At 37.1% G+C, this 21,853-nt stretch overlaps 1 protein-coding gene across 2 annotated transcripts in view; it reads right to left on the bottom strand.

Moving 5' to 3' along the window:
- The window catches only part of LOC107093662 (ryanodine receptor 3-like), a 101,111-nt gene that overhangs the window by 64,585 nt on the left and 14,673 nt on the right, over window positions 1–21,853 (bottom strand). The window contains exons 12-27 of one of the 2 annotated variants that reach the window (XM_015388853.1): window positions 20,712–20,847; window positions 18,254–18,349; window positions 18,040–18,158; window positions 15,228–15,361; window positions 13,410–13,651; window positions 13,017–13,209; window positions 11,389–11,605; window positions 11,204–11,308; window positions 5,830–5,933; window positions 2,725–2,808; window positions 2,469–2,628; window positions 2,234–2,378; window positions 1,350–1,555; window positions 1,066–1,240; window positions 715–923; window positions 414–577 (exon numbers count right to left, since the gene is read on the bottom strand). In XM_015388853.1, the coding sequence (XP_015244339.1) occupies window positions 414–577; window positions 715–923; window positions 1,066–1,240; window positions 1,350–1,555; window positions 2,234–2,378; window positions 2,469–2,628; window positions 2,725–2,808; window positions 5,830–5,933; window positions 11,204–11,308; window positions 11,389–11,605; window positions 13,017–13,209; window positions 13,410–13,651; window positions 15,228–15,361; window positions 18,040–18,158; window positions 18,254–18,349; window positions 20,712–20,847 (2,489 nt within the window). Of the gene's footprint in view, window positions 1–413; window positions 578–714; window positions 924–1,065; window positions 1,241–1,349; window positions 1,556–2,233; window positions 2,379–2,468; window positions 2,629–2,724; window positions 2,809–5,829; window positions 5,934–9,082; window positions 9,188–9,267; window positions 9,485–11,203; window positions 11,309–11,388; window positions 11,606–13,016; window positions 13,210–13,409; window positions 13,652–15,227; window positions 15,362–18,039; window positions 18,159–18,253; window positions 18,350–20,711; window positions 20,848–21,853 lie in introns of both variants that reach the window. The other variant, XM_015388852.1, reaches the window with a different exon arrangement.

Genomic DNA, 21,853 nt, shown 5'->3' with positions numbered 1-21,853 from the left:
AGGAAGGATAGATAGATAGATAAACTTGCCAACATATACAGTATTAGTGAATAAATGGGAGTGTTTAAGCAATCAGAGGGTAAAATGGATAGATAAATGAACGAATGATGGGTGTATAAAGAAATTGGTAAATAGAAAGCAAACAAAGGACTGAACAGAGACAGATAGAAATAGATAAATAACCAAGCTAAATAAAGGTTTGAGTGAATGGACTTAACCCAGTTGAAAGATGGGAAAATTGTCTAAAAAAATCTCATGATGTTGCATTCTGTACTTCCATCGGTAGAAAACTGAACTATAGCGATCTTGGTACTTAGACTTCTTGTTTAATGATCCGTTAAAACATAATACAACAGGCACAAATAAGGGTTAAAAAATCAAATTGAAAATGTATCTTTGAGTAAGTGCCTTACCTGAGTTTAAGGGACTCGTCCAGCAGCATATCTGCTGAGTAGAACTCCACCGGCATGCTTAGTCTGCAGTAAACCATGTCATTGTTGCTGTTCTGGGTACCAAATGTCTTATGTGCAACCTTAAGACACGGGGGGCTGTCCACTGTTCCATCAATTCTCGTAACCTGAGAAAAAATGGTTCAGAAAAAAAGAAGAATTGGGACCAACGGCATTCTACAGTATTAGGTCTTATGAAGTGCACTTAAGTGGGTATTTTCCTAAATAAAGAATGATTTAAATTAACAAGGGAAGTGTTCTCTACCTCAATATGCATGTGGTCCTGGGGTACATTGAAGAAGGTGGGCAAACGCTTGCTGAACCACATGGTTATCTCCCTCTTCATGTTGACAGCAAAGGGCTCGAAACCCTCCTGGAGACCACACATGGTGTAGTACTTAAAAGTGCTGGCATCCTTGCCGAGGTTCATTCGGCCGATCTGAGACATGCCGAGGCTGCACACCGGAATAAAACCTAAACAAATAAGGAATTAGTGGCCAACTAGATTTAGTTTCATTTCATAAATAACATGTTATAAAACTCTGATTTTTTTATTCTTAAACTAGTGAATATGCTGTGACAAACATTTATTTAAATGAATCAGTGAAATCCTCACCATCTTCTGTTTCAAAGTCGGCAAAGCAGAGCTCAGAACCCTTACTGGTGATCAGCAGTTCTCCATTCAGAGTGAAAATCATTGATTTGTCCTCCATGTTTATCATGCAACCAACCACATCTCCCTTCTTCCAAGGATGCCCAAAGTAGCGGCTACCAATATGCATTCGTCGACCCTTAAGAAATGAAAGCGTGGGAGAGAAAAAGAAATCTTAAATAGTAAGAACTTTTGAATTTAATCGTAAACCATGTGCAGAGTGAACTGAAAAGCCTCATGCTGTTTACCCTATATCCATCAAAGACATAGGCCTGGTCATCTGTTCCCAGCTCCACATCAGGCCTACAGCCTGGCCTGGCCCAGCCGACCCTCATATCACCTCCACTCAGGACCTCGAACTCAAAGTACCACTTTCCCGTCTTCACAGCATACGTTTGTTCCACACGGAAAAAGCGGATCGTCTCTACGCTCTGATTATCTAGTGTATGCACAACTTTGGTCCAGACACAAAAAGAAAAAAATACAGCAGAAGAGCAAAGTTATTTATAAATGCAAAAATAGATGTACAACCATACTTTAAAAAAATATGCTAAGCCTAAAATGAACTACAGATGGTTAAAATTATATTTTATGCTTAGTAAGTACTGCTTTCTAACTACTTCTGCACTGCATTGACAGTTAAAGTCATCTTAAGTTATCCTTAGTTATCCAGCTGTTGGGTTAAAACTCCTTTTAGCTCAATTTCCATTGCTTCACTATTTTCTTTTGCTCATCTCCATATTGCAGGAAGTATAAATATGGCTATTGATTTACTATTCCTTTTTTGTTGATTCTTTGTCTTTGCATGAAGGGTATTGCTGGCGTGGTGCTGCCGTTCAGCTGAAACTATAATACGTCAAAAGAGTGTTTTCTCCCCACAGTCACTGTATCCTTTCTTTGAATTAGGCATAACTGCAAAGTTTGGTTCTGTGATTTGTGTGGGCTCTTTATGCCACCCAGTCAGCTGACAGGTCTACACAATAGGGTGTTTGAATCAAGTACCACCTTTAGAGGTACTGACCAACAACTTTAACATCTTCAGTCATGCTTTTATAGAAAAATGTTTGTTTAAATGCAGTTTATTCATTTTTGATTACTTTTTTGAACTATTTAATCAAAGTTAGAATCTCACCCTCCTGATCTGGAGGGTCAATGTCATATCCATATCCGACCATAGTCCTAATGGCTTCTCTCAGACTGTCTCTGTTAGATTTCTTTGTGCGTTCATCCAGTAAAGCATATGGCACTAGGCGAGGATTACGTCTGCTCTTCAAATCCTTTCAGAAAGAAATGGAAAATCAGATTTAGGAATTTTTCATCAATATTTTAGACTTTCTGCACAGCACTTGTAAAAGGTCACAGTTTACCTGCTGGATGCCATAGGTCCATCCTTGTTTGATTCTGTCTTTGGCCCAAACATTATGTGCGTTTTCGGCCAGTTTATCAACTAGAACCTCTTGACCTGCCGTCAGTTTCACATCAGAGAGTTCCAGTGGCGCAGGCTTGTATCCGTTAGACATCATGTAGCTAGAAAATTTATCAAATAATGAAATGTAGAAATTTGCAAGAAAAAAGAAATCAAAAAGCTAAAGAACAGAAAAGAAACAGCTATAGTGACCATACTCTTTGGGTAATTTGATTTTCTTCAGATCCTCTTCAGCATGAACATTAACCTGGGAAACATGGCATCCTAATGCCAACAAGGTCCTGTGGCAAATGAGAAAAATGGAAGGATAAGATGTTAAACACTTTTTCAGATAAAAAAAAAATCCACTTTTTGAACTAAAAAGAAAACAATTAGAAGAAATCTGTATGTTTCAGACACTGTTGGGTCCTAATGAAGACAACACTGGACTCCTCACAGCCTCGGCTGTCTGAATAAATGGCACATAGAAGTTCACTGTAAGAGGAAGTTAAGTTCCTTTAATGAGCTGAACTAAGTGTTTTTTTTACAGTAGTCGGATTCAGTAGTCAGCTTAAAAAGCCTTTGGAGGCAATATGTCCCCATAAATCAATGCTGGAACTCTACCAGGAGACAATCGTCATGACAAACACTTCTTTAATCTTATTCTTAAATTTATACTGCTCAGCATTACAGAGGAGACTCCTGCACTGGTTGTAGAAAGGAGTAATTGGAATATTTAATGACCTATAACCCTTTTATACCCTATAATCTTGGATGCCCAAACAAATTTATTGTAAATTACACAAACTGGATTGTTTGGTTCCAACAGCACACTATTCTGTTCTATAGGACCATACCAAATGGATGTGAATGCATTGTTGCAACAGAGCACATGCATTAAACTCCAGTTTTCAGGGGCTGGTTTTCTCAATCTTTTAGACGTGTCTCTGATTCAACGCAGATAAATAAGAAATTAAGCAATTAGCCGGACTCTAAAGAGCTTGCCTGAATACAGGAGAGGAAACTATCCATTTGATGTACCTAGATGTTCTTCAATAATGGACATATCAAAAAGTTTCAGGACACTGACACTCTGGGACTGGAGTTTGACACCCCTGTAGTAGGGAATGGATTGAGCACTCCTACTTTCCTTATGGATCCATCTCATTGGATAAAATCAACAACGTTTGGGAAAATGATGAGGACACACTTCTCTTCACAAACTATGTTTCAAACATGTTCCTACAGCACACTGAAGCCTTACACAAAATCTCTCTTTATGAACTCCCTTCTAAGGGATAAGGCACATGCCAGAAGGTCATTACAGAGCCAAGACAGAAAGCATGAGTGGTGAGTTAGCAGCCCAGCCAATGAATGGAAACACTGACTGAATGGATGCATGAAATTTATGGGATAGGAAAATGTGCTGTTTAATCATGGTTTCTACTTTTTTATTTTCAAATCCCTTCTGTCATTACAACCAAAGGACGAAATCAGTTTATTGCCCCCCCAAAAATAAGTAAAACAATAATGACTCTGTCCAGACTTTAGATAAATAAATAACTGCAACAGCAACTATTATTTGTTTTTTGTACTTTATCACAGTTTTGCCGTGGTAGACGTGCAACCTGTTCAAGGTGTACCTCGCCTTTTCCACAGTTAGCCCTTTAGATAAGCATCAGTCCCCCTGAAACCATTTGAAGATAAGCAGGTATAAGCAATGGCAGAAGGATGACAGGATGTTACCCCTATTTCACCCCTACTGACTGCTAGAGGGTGGTGCTGAAAGCACTGAATGTTCTCTTTGCACATGTGTAGTTCAAGTAATTATATCCACAGAGTCACACCTGTGACACCCTGGATGACCCCTCAGAAGCCATATATGCTGGCAGCATCCTGGGCTCTTTTCCTTACTTGCTGTTTGAGGTTTTGGACCATGCTTTCGTTAGTTCCCTGTTGCTGGATACCCTGTTGCCTACTGGATGGAGCAGCTGTAATTTTTTTCTCTACCTGGTTATAACAGCTTTTTTTCGCCCCCCTCTCCCAGTAGTACTGGCCGTGTTGTTTTCTGCAGCTTGCAATGTCATGCCGTTTATCTGGTGACGGCAGCGTTTTTTTCCTCTCTCCCAGTATAACTGGCTGTGTTGTGTTTGCTGTTGCTTGCCTTGTCCAACTGCATAATTTTTTTGCTTTTTCTATTTTGTGAAGCAACAATTCTGCAGTCCCCTTACACCGATTGTAATGCAAGCAGTCTTACAGGTTAGTCCATTACTCTTTTACAAAGAAAGGTAAACCTAAATCAAAGTTAACTGGATTTAATAACAAAACATTATTCAATACTCATTTATCTTATCCCCTGAGGGCTTATCCAAACCCTAGAATGGGGGTGGTAGCTAGTGGTTAGAGCATTGTGTGTGGGTCCCGGAATTCTGAGTTCAACTCCCACAAACTGCCAGTCTGTGTCACTGAGCAAGACCCTTAACCCCACACCGATTTCGCACAGTGGCAGCCCACTGCTCCCCAAGGGGATGGGTTAAATGCAGAGGTGAATTTCTCAAGTGTGAGATCAATAAAGTTCAATTATTATTATTGGTGCATGTCAAACTTAAGCCTAAGCTCAGTGGATTTAATATTGCTTCAATAACTTCCAGTCTGGACTGACTTCCCAACTGCTGGAATCGACTTCAGGTGATTTGTTTAAACCTCTAGTGTAAACTTCCAGCACTGAATATAGTTTTGGTTATTTTTCCCAATATGTGACAGCCATCTCTGCTGCCACTTATCAGAGTTGCTGAAACTTACTTTAACTGAAACTTCATGTTTCAGTAAAAGTAAGTTTTGATTTGTATTTACAGTTCGTTATCTTGACTTATTAGTTAAGTATTTGGACTGAACACATTTGGTTAACTTTATTTGTTAGCCTGTTTTCCTTGTCTTTAATTTGCAACAGTTTAAAATGTCTTTTTTTTTCTCCTTTTTTTACTCGAGTTACTAGTTATTTAGAGGTTGCTGAGCTATTCCATAGAAAAGAGTACCACATGCTTTAGCTCTGTTGAACAATGAGGTCATACCACTCACGGATTTTAAGGATGGAAAGTCTGAAGTTTTTTTTTAGTTTATTCATTACGGGCAGTTTAAGTTGAATAGCTTTTACTTTTTTATTTAGTGATTGTTAGTCTGCTCAATACTACCTAAGTTTAAGTTTGGTTTTTGACCTGTTTATATTGGGCCAGATGTATAATTTTGAAACCCTTGGGTTAGCTTTTTTGTAAATAAATTCCAAATAATATTATAAAAAAACAAACAAAGAACCAACTCCATACTTAAGTGTTTCGCTTGACATCTGCACATTGTAGTTCTTCTCAGTTTCAGGCAGCTTGCTGAAATCCACAAGGCAAGGATGCTGCCTCTTGTTGTCGTCACGGACCTTAATAAGAAGAAAACAGGAATCTCTGTTAAATGTTTCATCTAACAACTCTTTGCTCTTGTCTAAAAGCCTTGCTTTCAGCTGCAAGCACATTTTAAAAGCATGTAAAGTGGATCTGCATAGCCAGAATGAAGTCCAGTTTATCTGAGGGTAATTGTTCCAAGATGAGTTTGTTTATAATTTATTTGCTATTAGTCTAATTCAAGGTTCTGAAATGTAAGTTGCAATCTACCCGTTTTGCAGTGCATGCCCTTTCAATTAACTGTTTTACCTTGGAGAGCTGATTAAGGTATATTTAGTGTCATTATGACATTCACTAAAAGTCAGCAAATGTCTCTCACTAATAATGCACACTGCCACTGAATATACCACAAATGCACTGAAATTCTAAAGGTAACAGCATCTCTCTGAGATCAAGGATATAAATCCAATTTAAAATTAGTTTTGGCTAAATCAGTGTTTTTGATCATTGTGGTTGCCACATATCTGCTAAGAGGCATCTGACTTGAAATTTTAGTAATTTTAATTTGACCTAATTTTGCTTATTAAAGCAGGATTTTATAACATGCAGCAGCTTGAGCCTCAATGTTGCCCTTAATAATTTCTTAGATCTTTCTGCCAGTCTTCATAAATGTGAACGTCACATTCTTGGAGGAACAGGGACTCATTAACATTGGTTGAATGGCCTCTGCGGTAGCAGCCTCAGAACAGCATTACCCTGTGATAACTACAACAGTATAAAAAAAAGAGTCCAACTGTGTGATCAGACTTCTGATGGGTGTTTCTGCAGTGGTGAAAGAGAGAGAGAGAGATAAATAGATAGAGACATGGACAGCTAGTGATGGTAAACGACAGAAGATAATGGCTGAGGCAAGAGTATCAAAATGCATTATTTTATCACAGGATCAAATTGATTCATGTTAGTGTGTTTTTAAGCTTTTTTTAAATGATAAAGAATGTCGCCTGAAGTTTTCTCTGTTTTTTTAAATGCTTTTGAAGGCTTTTATGACCAAACCAAACTGTTGTCTATCCTCCCTTTGAGTTTAAAACAACCATCTCAAAAGAAATTCTTCAATTGCATATGCAACAAAATGATCCGTCTTTTCACTTTTAGGAGTGGTTTTCATTCTTGGTTCTTAAGACCCCCTTTCCTGCATGATTTCCCTGCTTCCACACATAACATCATCTCTTTGTTAACTTGCTGTGCTTCGCAGGTTTATCTTTCCTATAAGTCTGTGTTTTGGAGACGATTAGTAACTGCAGGTCTAGAGAGTTAGGAAAATTTTTGGTGCGACATCGTCATTCTGCCTGTGGCTTGTTGGTCAGAGTGCATTTTTTAAGCCCTCTAAGGCTGTAGCTGACGTGTGTTTGTTCATTATAGTAGGTGGTGGCAGAGTGTCATGCTGTGGACGGCTTCTAGCTTTAATGGTTGTTTGCGTTTGCTGGGCAGCTGCGGGCTGAAGATACTGCACATCTAAACGCTTTCTTTAACCTTTGTCTCGCTCAGGTTATACACTTCCTTTGTAAAAGGGAAATTTGACTTGACTTTTTACAGCCAAGCTCCCTCGGGTGCACCTCAACGGTGTTACGGGAGGCAAAGGAATGTGCCGGCTGTGTAGTGCCACAGTCCATGGAGGAAGAGGAATTGACTAGAGTGCCAATGGAGTGGACTCATTGAGGGCTGAGACAGAGCAGCTCAAGGCTTTACTCAAAGTTCCAGACCTGACTCCTGTCCTCTAAGCAGGAGGATGATGGAATCTCCAAGGGGGTCTCCAATTTGGAATTTTCCTTTAGGGAGCAAGGAGACCCCTTCCTAGACCACTGCATTCGAGAGATGATCCATGACTTTGAAAGATAATGATGATTAAGGGAATTCCCTCAGGAGTATAGTTAAGTAAGACCCAGAGGAGGACCCATGCCAGTTGCAGGCAAGGTTCTAAGAACACTGCCTTTCTGCTGGTGGTAACGGCAGCTAGGAGGATCAGTGACCTCTACACACTGGACATCACCCCGATCTGCCCCAGTTGAGGATGCAAATGGAGCCAGATTGACATTGCAGCCCAACATCACCTTTCTTCCCAAGGTACTGTCCCCGGACTATGCAAATTCAGGCATTGAACTGGGGGCCTATTGCCCGCCCCTTCTTCAGTCTGAGGATCAAAGGTCAGCAAACATACTATGCTCAGTCTTGGCATTGCAGTTTTACATTGTGGCTATGGTGCTGTTCGTATGCCACAGTGGGCAGAACAGGGAACAAGCCCTTTGCAAGCACAGGCTGTCATGCTGGGTTGTAGATACCATTGCACTAGCTTATGAATCTGTGTCTATGTCCTAGGCAGCAATGGAGGGCGTGCCACTGAGGGATATCTGTGTGGTGGTATCATGGGTGACTGCTACTGCGTCGACGTGTGATGCAAGACCCTACTGGCTTTGGCGATCCTGCCTCTGGCTTTCTCTACCACCTGTAAGGTGGGTGAGTACTGTGTCCCTTGTGACATTGCTGGTTGATAAGTTATTCACTTTGTTTACTGCCTCTGGCAGCCAGGAAGGAATGAAACGTAAAAAATGTTTCATTGTAACAATGGTTCTGTGAATTTCTGGAAGACTGCAAGTCACACTGGTCTCTCAAACTTCTCCCACAGCGAGAAGATCCCAGGAGGCCCCAGATGGGCTGGGTCATGTGTGGGACTTCTTTTTACATTTATTCTTCACCTGCAAGTTATTTTCCAAAACATGTTTGACAAAAGTTTTAACATAAGTTGATATAAAAATATAGTACAAAAGTTTGGATTTTCTTTAAGCATAAAATGTAAATTTCCTTTAGAGAGCAAAGTTCACTTCTTTTTAAGAATATTCAACTCAGGATAAAAAAAAAATTTAAACTATGTTTATTTTACGAAGGCTTTTGTTTGATTTACATTTCTCATAATCAGGTGTGTTTTTTCTTCTTAACTAAACCAAATGGAAAACTTCTACTTCGATTTAATCTCTTAACATAATTATTTTCTGCATCTTTATGGAATCAATCATTCTACAGAGGATTTACATAGTAAAATATTTATAAGTTAATGTGTGAAGCTCTGCATCATCAAGATACTGGTTTCAACAAGGTGCAAAATTTTTATCTCAACTTTCAAGAACATGTTTACCTTGCCGTACGTCCAGCCCAGTTCAATTTTGTTCATTCCCCAAAGTTCATGGATGTTTTCTGCCAGCTTGTCACGGATGTTCTCCAGATGAGGGGGGAGAACAATCTGCAGAAAGGGAGAAAAACATATGGAACCACTAATGCATTAAATAGCATAGTTATGCAAACATTCATAAATAAGCTCACCTGGCTGGTGTCAACAGGAGTGGGAATAAAGGAGGCCTGAGACAAGAACTGGGTTGTTCCCAGCAGATCTCGAACCCCATCATGGTCCCTCTTAAACTCCTTCACAGGCTCCACTCGCATCTTCTCCTTAGGCAGGAGTGCTTCGTAGCACGGAGAGTAACCAGCGGGGGGTAGGAACTTAAAATCGCCGTGGCGTCCTCCGAGGAGGAAACGAACTCTGAGGAGAAAGGTTACGCAACACTGGATCACACTACAAAACAGCCAGCATATTATACCTACAGTAATTGTTCCTAATTTCTATATTATCAATTTCCTTTAAACAAATTCTTATTTTATAAATCAAATTTATAAAAAATGCTTATTATTTTCTATTTAGGTAATTTCTATTTTCCGAAATAAATGGTATAAAAATATGTTATATGTTATACATACAAAGACCTTATAGAAAGAGAACAGAGAATCATTATATTTAGGAAAAACTATAATTAACAGCAAAAAGTTAATTTTAAAAAATATTTACATAAATAAAGGCATTTTTCTACATAGGGCCGTGGGGTGTCCATTTATGCCNTGATGCAAGACCCTACTGGCTTTGGCGATCCTGCCTCTGGCTTTCTCTACCACCTGTAAGGTGGGTGAGTACTGTGTCCCTTGTGACATTGCTGGCTGTAACAATGGTTCTGTGAATATCTGGAAGACTGCAAGTCACACTGGTCTCTCAAACTTCTCCCACAGCGAGAAGATCCCAGGAGGCCCCAGATGGGCTGTGTCATGTGTGGGACTTCTTTTTGCATTTATCTTCACCTGCGTGCCGTGCGAGGAGACATCCACTGTTCACTGCCACTGGCAATCATCCAGGAATTCACAGAACCATAGTTACAATGTAACCTCTGTCAATTGGTTTAAAAAAACAAATACAACAAATAACTTTTAAAAGGGACTGAAACCAATTTGTAAAGCAGTGACATAAATGGTTTAAAAACCAAGGTTATAAATTTATTTGCATTTATTTTGGAGCTAAAATTTACCAGATAATTGTCACTTCTAAGATGGGAAAACTATAAAAGGCCATAAAAATCAGCGAAGAGAATCAACGACTTCTACTGAAAACAGACCAACACTTGGTCCAGGATTTCAACTACTACAGTATAGAACAAAGGCACACCAGTTCTTTGGAAAGTGTTTTCTTCTTTTTTTTTTATACACTGCAAATTGCAACTGCAATTATAATCTAGGAATACAACCAACACCTTTCAAAGGCTTTACTTTATAGTAAAAATAATATGCCTGAAAATATCTTACTAGATTTAAACCAGGAAATCTCAAAGTAGAGCTAGCTTTGTTCTGATTTTTTTTTAATGCTGAGTTGATGACAGAGAATCCCACAGGATATTTCTAAATCAAAAGGAGAGAGCAAATGATGCAGACCAGTTAATACTTTTCTAACTTTAGCAGGAATGAGGCCATTAATCTATATTAAAGGCAAAGATATAAAGTTATTTTCCAAAACATGTTTGACAAAAGTTTTAACATAAGTTGATATAAAAATATAGTACAAAAGTTTGGATTTTCTTTAAGCATAAAATGTAAATTTCCTTTAGAGAGCAAAGTTCACTTCTTTTTAAGAATATTCAACTCAGGATAAAAAAAAAATTTAAACTATGTTTATTTTACGAAGGCTTTTGTTTGATTTACATTTCTCATAATCAGGTGTGTTTTTTCTTCTTAACTAAACCAAATGGAAAACTTCTACTTCGATTTAATCTCTTAACATAATTATTTTCTGCATCTTTATGGAATCAATCATTCTACAGAGGAGTGACATAGAAACTATTTACAAACTATTTATAGGTTAATGTCTGAAGCTCTGCATCATCAAGATACTGGTTTCAACAAGGTGCAAAATTTTTATCTCAACTTTCAATAATATGTTTACCTTGCCGTAAGTCCAGCCCAGTTCAATTTTGTTCATTCCCCAAAGTTCATGGATGTTTTCTGCCAGCTTGTCACGGATGTTCTCCAGATGAGGGGGAAGAACAATCTGTAGAAAGGGAGAAAAACATATGGAACCACTAATGCATTAAATAGCATAGTTATGCAAACATTCATAAATAAGCTCACCTGGCTGGTGTCAACAGGCGTGGGAATAAAGGAGGCCTGAGACAAGAACTGGGTTGTTCCCAGCAGATCTCGAACCCCATCATGGTCCCTCTTAAACTCCTTCACAGGCTCCACTCGCATCTTCTCCTTAGGCAGGAGTGCTTCGTAGCACGGAGAGTAACCAGCGGGGGGTAGGAACTTAAAATCGCCGTGGCGTCCTCCGAGTAGGAAACGAACTCTGAGGAGAAAGGTTACGCAACACTGGATCACACTACAAAACAGCCAGCATATTATACCTACAGTAATTGTTCCTAATTTCTATATTATCAATTTCCTTTAAACAAATTCTTATTTTATAAATCAAATTTATAAAAAATGCTTATTATTTTCTATTTAGGTAATTTCTATTTTCCGAAATAAATGGTATAAAAATATGTTATATGTTATACATACAAAGACCTTATAGAAAGAGAACAGAGAATCATTATATTTAGGAAAAACTATAATTAACAGCAAAAAGTTAATTTTAAAAAATATTTACATAAATAAAGGCATTTTTCTACATAGGGCCGTGGGGTGTCCATTTATGCCGCATAAAACTGGAAATGGAAATACAACTAACCCATTATATCTTATGAATACGTTATTTGTTCCAAATCATTTGACTTATTTTAATGTCAGTGCCTTTGCTTAGTAGGAAAATATAAATTATCATCCTGTTTAAGCTCCTAAGAATTGTAATTTAGTTAAAGGTATAATTATATCAAACCCGCTCAGTGGGAGTATGAAGAACCTAAAGTGATGTTTAAATAAGAAACTGATGCAGACTATGAATTTAAACACATTGAGTAGGGAAAAAGTAATTTGTATTACATTAAATTGTTTTTCAAACAGTCTCTCCTTAGCTTTAGCAATTTACACCACAATGCTTTTCAAACCCAATGTTCAACCACAAGTTAACCCATGGCAGGATTTGATGCCCGGATGTGTTGGAGAAATCCTCCAGAGTTTGAGATGGATCTGGAAAGATTGATGTAGAAACCTCTTTAAAATTGCACTTAGCAATGTACATAAGAAGGTGATTCCAATTGGAACCAATGATGGGCACCCAAACAGCTGAATCAGAATCTTTGATTGGTCCAGCAAGCCCAAAGTGTAGGTACTGGTCAACTGGTCCTGCTTCTTAAAATCCGTTCCAGTCAGCAATTCTGCATTAACCATTGTATCAGATATCTTTGCTCTGTTTTTGGTAGCATGTCTGCTAGAATGTAAACTCTGGCTTCTTTGAACTACATCTTACGCAAAATACCATAAAATCTGCCCCCTCCACTCTTATCGGGCAAAATGAAATGCTTCATATAATATAAAAAAAAATGTGAATGAAAGCAGTACCTATAGAACTTTCAGCTTTGGTCAATTTTGGCTCCCGCAGTGGAGAACATTTTTATTGTTTTGCCTGAAGGAAGACCTCTTTTCTCATGAGGACATATGTAATCAATCTATAGCAAGCCCAAAACAATAATACAGGTGCTCACACTCAGTATTACATTTACTTGAAATCAGCATTATATTCTCTACAAAAACACCAGTGGAGGTATTTTATGCAGGCAATGGTTTTAATGTTTGCTTTCCAGTTTTAAAAACCTTACTTGACTCCTGCAGAGAAGCTGACAACGGGGAAGAAGAATCCATCTGTGTTGAAGTCCTCAAACATGCCCTGCACAGGCTGCCCGTTGATCCTGAAAGACATACTAGGAGCGCCCAAATCGAGGCAGCAGCTGACCACGTCATCCGAGTTCAACAGGTGCTGGTTAATGGAGGCCACGGCCCTGGGGATTCGACCTGGTAGACAGAGTGGATCTCAGTTAGCAGCAAAGTCACTGTACATGTACAAGGGAATGAAAAGTGAGGAGAAGAGACTGGGCGGCGAGACGGGTGATGAATACTTTACAAGGAGTTATATAAAATGAAGAAGAAATGGGAGGCTATATGAGATTTCTTATAGACTTAGAAAAGTCCAAAGAGTTGAACTGGGTTCCCACCTGACCACAGATGAAGTCCATCAAAGCTGTAGGAGTACAGATCATCACCGACACCGTTTCCACCCCAGCCCTCTCCTCCACCAGGATACGGAGCGTAGCCTTTAGTGTTGGCCCAGCCTACTCTCAGGTGGGTCGGCTCTCCAGTTACAAAATGGTCCACCTGGTCGATGACCAACTCATAGTACCATTTCTTATACTGAGCTGAACCTTCTGCGATACCCAGGAAAATGTTGGGCCTCATACTGCAGTCAGAAAAAAAGATAAGAAAGGCTGTATATCAAGTTTGAGCAGAATATCCAGATTAACTTTCATCATCACAATAATGGTGTGTGTAATAATTATATACCAGAAATTTCTGGGGTGCCATGATTCTGCGCTGGGGCTTAAGAAATGATTAGGCGGATTATATTTAAATAATTGTTATCTGATTTATTAATGAAATAATCATCAACTAAACTATAAAAACGATAGCATTTACAGAAAAAAAGAATAAAATCGTTAAAGAAGCTTAAACTGTAAAAAAAAAAAAAAAATCAATACATTTTAGATTTAAGATTTAAAAAAAACTTCCATGTTTGTGCATATGCCCAAACTAGAAATACCCCCCAAAAACAACACAACTTTAGCTTCGCCTGGTACAAAAACCAAAATATAACACGTACATTTTTCAATCTCATTATTATTTGTTTAATGTAGCATTTTTTTTTTTCTCAAATTAATTAATAAGCATCACTCATGCTGCCTTCATGTGGTTTGGTCAGGATGATCCTTACCACAAGTGGAAATTACCATCGCATTGTGTCCATTTGCATTTTTTGTGTTAAAGAAGAGGAACGCAGTGATTGAAATATTATCCTGACCTGCTACTTGGGCAAGACAATAATAGACTTCCTCGTTCAACTGCTACCTGACTGCTACACAGCATTGTGTAGGCTACAAACACAATAGGAGAGAACGCTCACCATACAGAATAGTTTTACTGCGGTCCACCATGTTGAAAGGTCAAAGTTTACCTAATCTCGAAACCCAGATATAATTTCCAAGCTTTCCAGTGTAAATTAAAACATGATTGGGTGTTCATGTGCAATTTTTAAGTCGACTTTTGGCATTTACCATAGTTAAAATACCACATGGAGGCACCGGTACAGCTCTAATATTTGGGGGTTATATTGGATGAAAATCTGCCGATAAAAATCACATATGTCATATATTAAAAAGTTGAGTATTACAGTTACAGAGTGATACGTGAAAATTTTGTCTGACATTAAGCTGGTCTGTGGTGCAAAAAAGGTTGAAGGCACTGGTGTAGGCCACTGAAAATCAATTGTATGTGATGTTGGACCAACTCTTCATTTATATATTTAAATGTTATTTGTTGACATAGGGGGCAGGGAACTGCAATAATTGATCTTTTCGTATCATGATTTTAAAATGTAGAGAGCATAAATGGACAAATGTTTTTTCTCTTTTATGAAGGAACAAAAAACACATAAATAATTAAATGGAAAATAAATAATGTTGGCTTATTATGAAAAAGCATTTTTTTATGCCAAAGTAACATTTTCCTGAGTGATGGGACTACAGATTAGAAAGAGAGTAGAATTATGCATTAATCATTGAATTGTTCACCAATATTATTGAAATAGCAATGGTTTCAAATATCGAGCATATCTTTAAAGGAATAATCAATATTTTTGGCTGTAAACAGAATTATAGTATTAATAAATATTTTTGAAAATAAATGCTATTACTTGTCTTTTAACTTAAAAACCTGAATACAAAAATTAAAATAAACATTTCAACATTCAGCTTTTTTACCTTTGGACATCATTGACCAGTCTGGTTTGGAGCAGCAGGTCTCTTCTTGGCAGCAGGTTGTCACAGATCAGATTCTGATTGGCTCTCACTGCCACCCCATTGCACACACAGAGAGAGCACAGGACATCCAGAATCTGAAGAGGAAAAGAACCGAGCACATTTGTTAAAGACAGTTTTTGTATACAGGCTGCATACTGCTGAAACATAATTTATAGCCAAGCTGATTCAATCCGTTTGAACTCGTTAATAGTCCATTGTCTACTGGTGAACCCTGGAGGCTTAGGGAGCCAGTAGGTTTTAGCTGAGCTTGACTGTTAACTGATATTTCCAGACAGATTCAGCAGGATCCTGGTGGTCAGAATGCCTCTACTCATCAGCCTCTCTTTTGATGCTCTTTCATGACGGGTACAATTCAAGCTGAAATACTAAGAGTTAAACATGATAGTTGAATGTCTAACACCAGAGCTGATGAGATTACTTTTTTTGTGTGTGTTTTTTCACTTCCAGCCTGTTGACTCAAAAATTCAGGATTATCTCTTTCTATTTCTTCATGGTGAAAAATTATTGTAGTGGATTTGGGTGTTTGGTTGACAAAGAGAAAGTAACAGGCTTAGGCAGCTGGAAACTCAAACACTCCTTCAGGGAAATTAATTATTTATCTGTTGATTTTGTAGGTTTTCTCACTTACAAAAATAAAAAATAAGGGTTTAAATATTTATGGATTTTTTTTATATGAAAAGGGAGAATTTCAAAAAAAAAAAAAAAAAAAAAAATCACATGTTAAAATGAGCTTTATTTAATTTGCAAAATAAGATAGATAAGAATATAGTTTACTAATCCAACAATTGGGAAATTTTGGGGCCATAACAGCAATGCATACAGAAAAAATATAAAATCTACATATTTATGTAATGAGATTATTTTGTTCAAATTGAGCAACAACGATGAAAAGTAACCAGCAACAGTTAGAGAATGTTATTGCACAAGTTGAAGGCAAGTGACAGGAAGAAGTTCCTTAATCTGTGTGATTGTCAGCGGAGCTGTAACAGTCTGCTATAGAAGGTGCTCAGTAGCCTATAGTGTGTGCTTGGGGGGCTGGTTCAGACAGATGATGGATCACTGTTTCTCTAGTGTCTTTCCCTCCGACACACAGCAAATGTCTCCTACCTGAGACCAATGACAGAGCCAGTTCTACTCACGATCCTACCTGACTGAGAAAAGTACATAGCTTTGAAAAGACATAAGGTACAGAATAGTATATCTAAACAACCCTAGGTTAAGATTAAATAACAACAATATTAAACCTGGTTAGAAGGTAACAGCTGCTGGCATAATGAGAAGAATAATCATGAGAAAGTCCAGAAGTTCAAATCTAATTGGTTAAGGCTTAGGTTTTTTTTTTTCCTGTAAGATAAGGATAAAATCAAGATTTTTGATAACATGTAGCCACAAGACAATAGTGAAGGGCAAAGGTAAAAACAGGTGCATCTTTTCTATTAAGTGTACTTTAATGTCTTCACCAGTTTGAAGAAGCTGTTAGATAAAAAATCCTTTGGAGAATTTTCTCCTCTCAGCAAGTATTTAAAACACAAGTAATAGTTGGGTCTTCAATAATGACCCAAGGATCGCTTCATGCAACAATGCAATGACTGAGGAAGAATGACTCTTATCATGAAGTTGCCAAGCTAGTCTGGAGGTGTTCTCTCTTCAAAGTATCTAAGCAGCTCTGAGGTTGTGATCTCTTATAAAGCGCAGCAGAATAGAGCCTCTCCTGAGAAACGTGTAAACCTGCCTGCTAATGACAGAAAAGGTCTGAGCCGCATTTTTAATGACCACTTTTTAATTATCAAATACTTAATTTCATAAGTGACAATATAATCTGTTATTCCTTATGTTTTTTAAGAATCTGTTAATTTCCACACAAAATTATTTCATTTTTTATACATTAACCAAGCTTTTGAAAATAGCAAGCTAATTAAATATTACTTTAACCCACTGTGTATAGTGGGTTTATATTTATGTCAATTTTTTTGTTGTTGTTTTTTTGGTGTTTTATTTAGATCAACACACTAGACTTGTATTTTCCAGGTTTAATGCCCCTTAAAACAAATGGCAAAAGAGGACGGTCTCAAAAATAATCCTAATCTAATCTCATCTCCCTCAGAGTTTTGGGATCTGATGATAGCAGACCACACTTAGGACCTGCAGACTTAGGAGTTATAGAGTTAGTTGGAAATAAAAGAAAAAATCCAAAAGTGTTTTGATCAGGTTAGTCTTATATCTATTTTGTTGCCAAATACGTTTTTTCTTAGCTCTCTAATTTAAGGAAAGCTTTGTTCGCCATGAAGCAGCGCTCTGGTTCACATGACTCATTCAGTGATGAAATAAACCCTTTCAGGTTATATAGCCAGGTTTAAGGAGGCAGCTACAGAGAACATCAACGCCTTATCTTGACCTGAAGAATAATTTCATATTTCTGAAAATAAGCTAATTGAGTTAAAAGTTAGAAAGTGCAGCTTTTTAATAAATCTAACCTAATATTCAAATTAAGTGAAATTAAATGATAAAAATAAAATTCTAACAGTTCCACTGCAACCTTTGCCTGTGAGAACTTTTTACTCTGTAACTATGAAGACATTTCCACTTTCCACCTATGTATTTAACTGGAAGTAACTCACTATTAATAAGCCCAGTAAGTAGACAAGCACAAAGAATAACAAAGGTAAGATTTGTGCTTATAGTTACAGTAATAACTGTAAACTTATATAAACATGAACCCTGATTGCACCAAAAAACGTTGATCACAGCCCACCTTGTGGTTGCGTCCATGCTTGTAGAGCAGAGAGATGATGGATTTAATGTGTCCTTTCTGAATGATATTCAGGGCCTCCGGGCTTTCTACTAAAACACAGTGTAGGACTTCAAGGATTCCTGCAAAACAAGATTCAAGAAAAAAAAAATCATGAACATCCGTCTTTCCAAACTCAATTAGTCAATTAGCAGCAAAACAAAGAGATCTATTATACCTGACGATGACTCCATTCTCTCCAGTTTGCTGACTAACCAGTCCAAATTCCTGGAGAACTGAGTACAGTTGGTCCGGTTCCCACGGATCAGTGAAGCTGAATAAAAAGCAAAGTTGATTAAAGTTGATTGAAGACTTTGCATAAAAAATAAGACATGCTTTGAAACAAAATCTATCGACATCTGATTTGATATTGAAGAAGTTATGATTCATTTAGCATCTGACAATTAACTGTTAGGAGATGAAGCCAACAGCTCTAGGTACAGAAATTGTCAAGATCCATTTTATTCTTTCTCTGCCACTTTGACATCCAGGAGTCTAATTTCTGGCTACTCTATTTCATGGATATCAGACTGACAAAATGCCAGCAAATCCATTCAACAACACTGTCTGAATACTGATTAAGACCATTGGGCTGCAACTTTTCAGGAAAACCAATTCAGCATACGCGCAGAAAGAGAGCCCATACTGTACATGATGAAGAGTAAAGTAGGTCAATGTCAAGGATAGGAGGGGAAATTTTCAATTAAAAAGATGCCAAATGATGATAACAGAGTATAAATCATTACACTTCAAGTCAAAAGGGCATTACTGTGTTGAAATATCAATGTGCTCGGACTTTCTTAATTTAAACACTTAATTTACTTAAAAGGTAAGGAAAAAGAATTTATATTTACCGGTCTATGTTTTTGCTTTATTTTTGACCGTAATGTTCTGTCTGAATTAAAGTAAAAGCATTGGTAAAAGGCAGAAAGCTGGTAAGCAATCATAAGCATGTTATTACTGTAATGCGAATGCATGTTGATTGGAGAGGGGTCTGGCTTCAGAGCTGCACTGTCAGGACTCTTCGTTACAGACCTGCACAATGCAGTCTTCTGTACTGGAAAGTACTGAATTTTATTGCAGACGTGTTATTGCAACCCTTCTGGGATAGTGCATGGCACATATGTGATGCCAGATTTGATTAGGAGACGACTTATTTTTTGCGAGGTGAGTGCTGACCTAAATGTGCCTTTTCCCCTATTTTGGTCATGTATCTAGGTATTCAGTTATTCAGTTTGAGAAAACAAAGCTTAGGTAATTTGAAATCCCAAACCCTCCAAAGGTAAGAACATAATACAATTAATACTAAAAGAATAAAAGAAACAACAAACAATGGATGTCAATTATAGACGACATATTGACAATGGAACCACTGACACACAAGTTAAAAGTGAAAGAAGACCTATTTGTTAAAAGATGGGGGAAATGGCTGAAATATAAGGAGATACTGGATGTTACATAACTATATACAGGCTCTGTTATGGTGTTATGCTTTGGTTTTTTTTTTTGTTCTGTGTTTTTTGTTTTGTTTTTTTATATTCCATATTGCCTTGGAATGTACTGTTTACTGAGTTAACTAAAATAAAGATTGAAAAAAAAAAGAATAAAAGAAAGTATAATACTTGCAAACACACAAAAGAGGTCTTTATAAAATAACTGTGTTCATTTTGTTCTTTATATTTTCTTGCTTTTCTTAACCTTATCCAATTTTACTTGACTTTTACTCTGAAAGGCTTTGAATAAACTTCCAGTCCTGACAGTGCAGGTCGGCAGCTATACTCTCTTGGTTGATCGAAAAAACATTTTTTTTAAATTATATGCCACTCGTACTGTATAATATTATGCCAGAAGATTACAAAGTAACTGGTGACATAAACACAAAGATTACACATGGAACAAATGCATATAAAGAAAAATGGAAACTTTAAAAGAATGTCAAACTTAAGAGACAAAAGTTCAACTAAGCCTTTAATGGATGCATGACTTACTGACCACAAAATGTAGTTTTAATGTTTAAATATTAACTACACTACTTACCTTTGGAGTAATACATTTATTTATCTATTAAATGAAAATAAAAGCCACTATAAAACAATCCATCTGGAAAAATGCTCCCTTAGACTGCCCTTGGTGGTAGCCCCACTGAGGGGGAGGCTGGAGCTTGCTTGTTGTTTTTGGGCCGTTATTGTGCACCTATACCGTATGCAGGAGAGGGAATGATGAATATAAAGGGTAGTCAAGGTGAGCTGACTCAGGAGGGAAGGTTTAGAAAGAATGCCAGTGAGGAAAAAAAACACCCATTAAACATTGAAAATAAAACTCAGACTGAAGGATGGAAAATTTATAACCTGGTCTGGGCCCTGAAAGATTGGGATGAGGTTACTAGATGTGATGACAGGCCTTTTTCTTTTACTGTGCGTATTTCTCTTATTTTGCAATAAATAACCTATAAAAAGCAATGCTCTTTAAAGCATATTCAACAAAATGTAAGTGAAGAATGAAATGAAGAACGGAAGAGAGTGATTGCATCCAAAAGGGGAAAATAGAGATTCAGGAGGGATGATAAATACTTTATGTCCTCTCTGAGTGAACAGGTGCTGACAGAAGACATTTTATATGATCCATCACTCACTCACCCAGGAGTTCATAGAGGAGGTTGAGGATGTCCTTCCACGCTGCGCCTGCTTCCTCCCCAGCCATCTCTGCGAAGTGGGCTGCACTGTCGTACATGTTCATCCGATCGATGCACTTGGACAGGAGGGCCAGCATACCCTGAGAAAATATATACATCATTTATAATTATTCTTGCAATTGATAATCATAATTGTAATAAAAACAACAAAAAATGGGAAAAAAGGACATGGAATTGTTTTATGTTTATTATACAGAAAACAACACTATTCTATAGATTATTGTATTGGAATCAAATACCTGATTGAAACATAATTGTGCATTAGATTTGTGAATTTTTTTTTATAGTTGGTTACCATAATGATATAGCTATAGTGGAATATTTTCCTTTTTGTTAAAGTTTTTAAAGCATGCCATGTTGTGATATCTAATTTTAATTCTAAAACAGTTATTCATAATTTTTTTTGCATTTCCAAAAGTTAACAAAAAAATATCACTGCATAAAAAAAGTCTTTATTTCATCAATGTATTCTATATATTAAAACTAACCGATTGCCTAATAATGACTTCAATAGGTCCATGAAAATGCTGTCATTGGCATCCTAAAGTCAGGTCATACCTATAAACTGTACCCCACTGATTAACCTCTCATAAGAATCAGAGAAAATGACTGCTTAAAAAAAATAAGAAAAAACAAATGCAAATGGTAAGAGGTTGCAGTTCATCAAACCAATCCACAAAAGTTATGGCCAATTTCTGACCCACAATGAGTTAGGTTAAAAGAAAATTGATCAGCATGGCACTAAAAAATTGAGGATTATGAAATATTTTGCAATTAACATGTTCTGATGTAAATAAATCAGCCATTTATGATTTGATTCTTTTATCCTCGTGACTAAAGCTATATCCATGACTAAAGCTACAACAGGTGTCTTTTACCTTGGGGTCAGTTTTCTGTTACACAGTTCATTAAAGAGACATTTAGACCAACAGATATTAACCAAAACCCAACTTTTATCTAATGTTTTTCACAAAGTTGAAGGACATTTTATCAGCTACAAAAAACAGGAAAAATCAACTATACTAAAAAACAAAACACTAATCATAGCTAGTGGTTTACATCATAAAATTCATTCATTTTCTGTTT

Source organism: Cyprinodon variegatus, unplaced genomic scaffold (assembly GCF_000732505.1).
Source record: "Cyprinodon variegatus isolate N-32 unplaced genomic scaffold, C_variegatus-1.0 Scaffold439, whole genome shotgun sequence".
Taxonomy (NCBI): Eukaryota; Metazoa; Chordata; class Actinopteri; order Cyprinodontiformes; family Cyprinodontidae; genus Cyprinodon; species Cyprinodon variegatus.
Note: the sequence above shows the minus strand (reverse complement) of the source record. Positions and strands in the feature narration are given on the sequence as shown.